This window comes from Arachis ipaensis, chromosome B8 (genome assembly GCF_059453495.1).
Source record: "Arachis ipaensis isolate K30076 ecotype BB chromosome B8, ASM5945349v1, whole genome shotgun sequence".
NCBI classification, from domain to species: domain Eukaryota; kingdom Viridiplantae; phylum Streptophyta; class Magnoliopsida; order Fabales; family Fabaceae; genus Arachis; species Arachis ipaensis.
Window position 1 is genome coordinate 11,286,789 of NC_142443.1, and position 3,671 is coordinate 11,290,459.

General features: G+C 42.8%; 1 protein-coding gene across 1 annotated transcript; it reads right to left on the reverse strand.

Annotated features, from left to right (window-relative positions):
- Positions 1-228: 228 nt before the first annotated feature.
- Positions 229-2,604, reverse strand: LOC107610479 (protein FAR1-RELATED SEQUENCE 5-like). Its single transcript, XM_088495333.1, has 2 exons — positions 427-2,604; positions 229-342 (listed from the first exon to the last, which is right to left on the reverse strand). The coding sequence occupies exons 1-2, from the start codon at positions 2,602-2,604 to the stop codon at positions 229-231; spliced, it is 2,292 nt and encodes a 763-aa protein (XP_088351459.1).
- Positions 2,605-3,671: the final 1,067 nt, after the last annotated feature.

Sequence of the window (3,671 nt, forward strand, 5' to 3'; positions counted from 1 at the left end):
ACCAACTATTCAGCCCAGGTAACCCACGAAGGACTAAATGTACGATAACAACCACACAGACATAACTTAGACAACAATATACTTATGTTAACGTTTAGCAATTCTTGCCGCCAGTGGACAGCACACTATAATTGGCCTTAACCCCTTACTACTCATGATATATTCCTTTCATAATTTTTCATTCTAAAATCATACCTTAACCGCTGTTGCTTTTCGGAACCCTTCAAACTAGTCCGCATTGAATTTGCCCCCGGGTTCAGCACATAGATTATCACCGACGATAGACTCCCAGTCATCGTTGGAGATTACGCAGGTGGCATTAATTCCCCCACATTCCTCGGCCTGTGACCAAAAAATAATACTAAACAGATGCATTTTTTCAACTTTAAACATTTTCCACTTAAGCTTACAAATTAAATAAGTAACCTGATCAGGATTTTGTCTACCGGCACCCTTGTCTGGGCAGTTTCTCTTTGTGTGTCCCAAGCCCTTGCAGCCGGTGCAACGCCTCCTTTTACCAAGGGCCTTCTTCTTTGGTATTTTCGGGGCACCCTTTGTCTTTGCAACAACTGGATCTCTTACAACTGGATTGGCTTCACGAACGTATTCTTCGGTCCGGTTCATGCTAGAACCAAATGCCCTACAGTCCATCTGCAGCTCTTTACATAAACTTTCAATTCCACGCATAGTCTTCTGGAACATGGACAACCTTTGTGCCCCTAGGAAAAACAGCCATTGCGAGGCGGAATGGAGAGCACCGTGACGAAGGATGACACCACGCTCGCTATAGTCCCCCCAATTTTCTGTGTACTGCTCAGCGGACTTTGCATCAGTTCTCCACCTACGCAGAACTATATTGTCGGGAATCTCCTTTAAGTGCTCTGCCTTCATGACGAAAAACATGTGCCTGCATGGATAACCATGCTTCTTCCAGAAATTACACTGGCAAGTTAACTTCCCGGTTGACCGTCCAAATGATGACATTATGTGGACATTAGGTTCTTCGTACTCCTCTAGGGTGTATATCATGGAATTCATGATCCTCCTTCTGGTAATCAGGATCAAGGCACCAACCCCTTCGATCTCCTTCTTTACATCACCAAAAACTTCTCTGGTGTACACCGAAGCGGCATGTCGTTCAAGACTTCTCAGGCATGTTGTCATGACCGGAACCGAGTTTATGGATTGAAACTGGAGCAGCATTTCCTTATTCCGATATTCACGGGCAACCATCTCTAAGCATTGCACCAGCTCAAAAATTGTGTGGGTGGACTTGGAAAACTTGTTTACATATGCGTTAATTCCTTCGCAGCAGGATGTGGTCCGGTACCCCGCGCAGAACTTGTCATGAAGATAGCTACTTGCCCACATCTCCTTTTTCTCATACATCTGGCACCACCACTGATTATGGCCGAGTCCATACTCTTCCATGGCCTGCTCCCATTCCGACTCGAATACATCTGTTGCCATGTCCGCGTACAACCATCTTCTGAATAGCCCACGTAATTCATCATCCTTGACATTCGATGTGACGTTCTTCTCTACATGCCATGCACACAAGCGATGCGTCGACTCGGGGAGGACTTCAGAGACAGCCTTTATCATAGCTTTGTCCCCATCGGTCACCACTACAGATGGCTTCTTACGGCACATGATCTCCATCAAATTCTCCAGCATCCACCGATAGGACGCCAGACTTTCATCAAGCAACAACCCAAACCCGAATATGGTGGTCTGCTTATGATTGTTTGATCCTGAGAAAATAACAATCGGCCTCTTGTATTTATTTTTCCTGTAGGTTGAATCGAACGCCAGAACATCGCCAAAGAATTGGTAATCGACTCTGCTAGATCCATCGGCCCAAATCAGATTCGCGAGCCTGTTGTCAGAAGTCACATTATATTTTGCGATTGCCATGGGGTCTGATTCGGCTTTTCCCTCTAGATAAACTAATGCAGAATTCGCATCGCCATCAGCTACTTTAATGCGCCGCATTTTGTCAGCATAGTTGTAGACATCCTTCTTCAGGAACCCCAACATCGAATATCCCCCGATCATACCAGCCATGTACCCTACAATCTTAGAGGTCGCAATACCATGAGCTTGCATACCGGCTATCTGAGTCTTTGCAACTTCCGTTAACCGACGATGATTGGCAATCAGGTACACCATTCCAGCCGGTGTTAGGTCATGATTGTGTTCAGTTACTAACTTCCTAACCTTCCAATGCTTATCATTTTTGTCAAGATAAACCGATAACATTGCCTTGCAGTTGGTTCTTGTTTCCGGTTTGTGTACCCTTGTTCGGTCAACCCTGTCGTAGTGTTTACGCTCCCTCAACGCTTCCTTGTTACAAAAAAACCTGTACCTTACAACATTCCCGTCACAGTCTTTTCCGGAGTCACCCTTTCGCACCCCGAATCCATGCAATTTTCCGAAACCCCGATAGAACTCATATGCATTTTCAATGATGTGCCATACCTTCTTGAGGATGTCATCCACACTTAGTCCACCGAGGTCTTCCAAATCAGAATTTTCTACTTCGTTAGCATCACCATCACTCCCTCCACAATCACCATCCGCCTCGCTCAAAGACACCTCCATTGAAATAGTTTACCTAATTCAATATTACATAACAATAGGATATTCCCACACAGTGAAAACTAAACCCAACAAACAGGCATACAACATAAACAATACTTTGCTAAGAAATGAATCACCTATTCCAAGAACATTCTTACAACAAAACAACCTAACTTTGACGAACTAGCTTTCATGACGAAGTTTATATCCAGGACATCAAACATAGTTTTCGCAAGGTTTCCTATTTGAGCATTCGTCACAACAACTAGGAGACCCGGAGCCAAAAAAAAAAAAATAAAAGGGCATACCCACATCAATAGTTTCAACACTTATCACAAACAAATCTGAATTCCAGAAGAAATAAACCCCAACAACCACAACAGAACAGCATCCACATTTTGAATAGGCCAACACACTAAAATTGACTTCCATAACAAAACAAACCATTTTTGTACATACTGTTGTGCAGATTTTGTTTTCCCATTTAGAGGTACAAACCATTCGGTTTACATGAAACCAATCATCACCAAAATCCAGCAATCATAACCCCGATAACACTAAATACAATAACACGATATACCAAGTAATAATCAACTACGGGACCTAAATGCATGCTCCAAGAAATAACTTCGCCCCGCCCTAGCAACTTTGCATATTACATCATCATCAACCCTACAATCTACCAAAGTTTCAACTTAGCAACTTCACAGCCAGAATATCAAAACAAGAGATAAAAATTTGGAAATTAACCTACTAACAACAACAACATGACAGTTACCAAATCCAGAACTTCCCAAAAGCAGTGGTACATCTTCCAGAAAATACTAATGCCAGTGGAGTCATCTTGCAAGGGTATTAACTTCTCTGCAAGCATGCTATTTGTGCAAGTTAACTTTCGTAACTAGTAACATCCACTTACTCTAATTTCTCACACAATTAACTTACTAACTTTCCAACTGCTAGCAATTATGAAGCCACCCGGTCACATGGTAATACCACTTCATCATGCATGTCGAGTGCATTTTCCTTATAACTATAATAACATACTTCACAGCTAAACAACCACCTCAAACAGGAGAGACAATATC

Bases quoted from the DNA above. Each gene is read 5' to 3' on its own strand.
- LOC107610479 (XM_088495333.1), bottom strand. From the start codon at position 2,604: ATGGAGGTGTCTTTGAGCGAGGCGGATGGTGATTGTGGAGGGAGTGAT. The intron at 343-426 runs GTTACTTATTTA...TTTTGGTCACAG, and splicing joins GTAGACAAAATCCTGATCAG to GCCGAGGAATGTGGGGGAAT.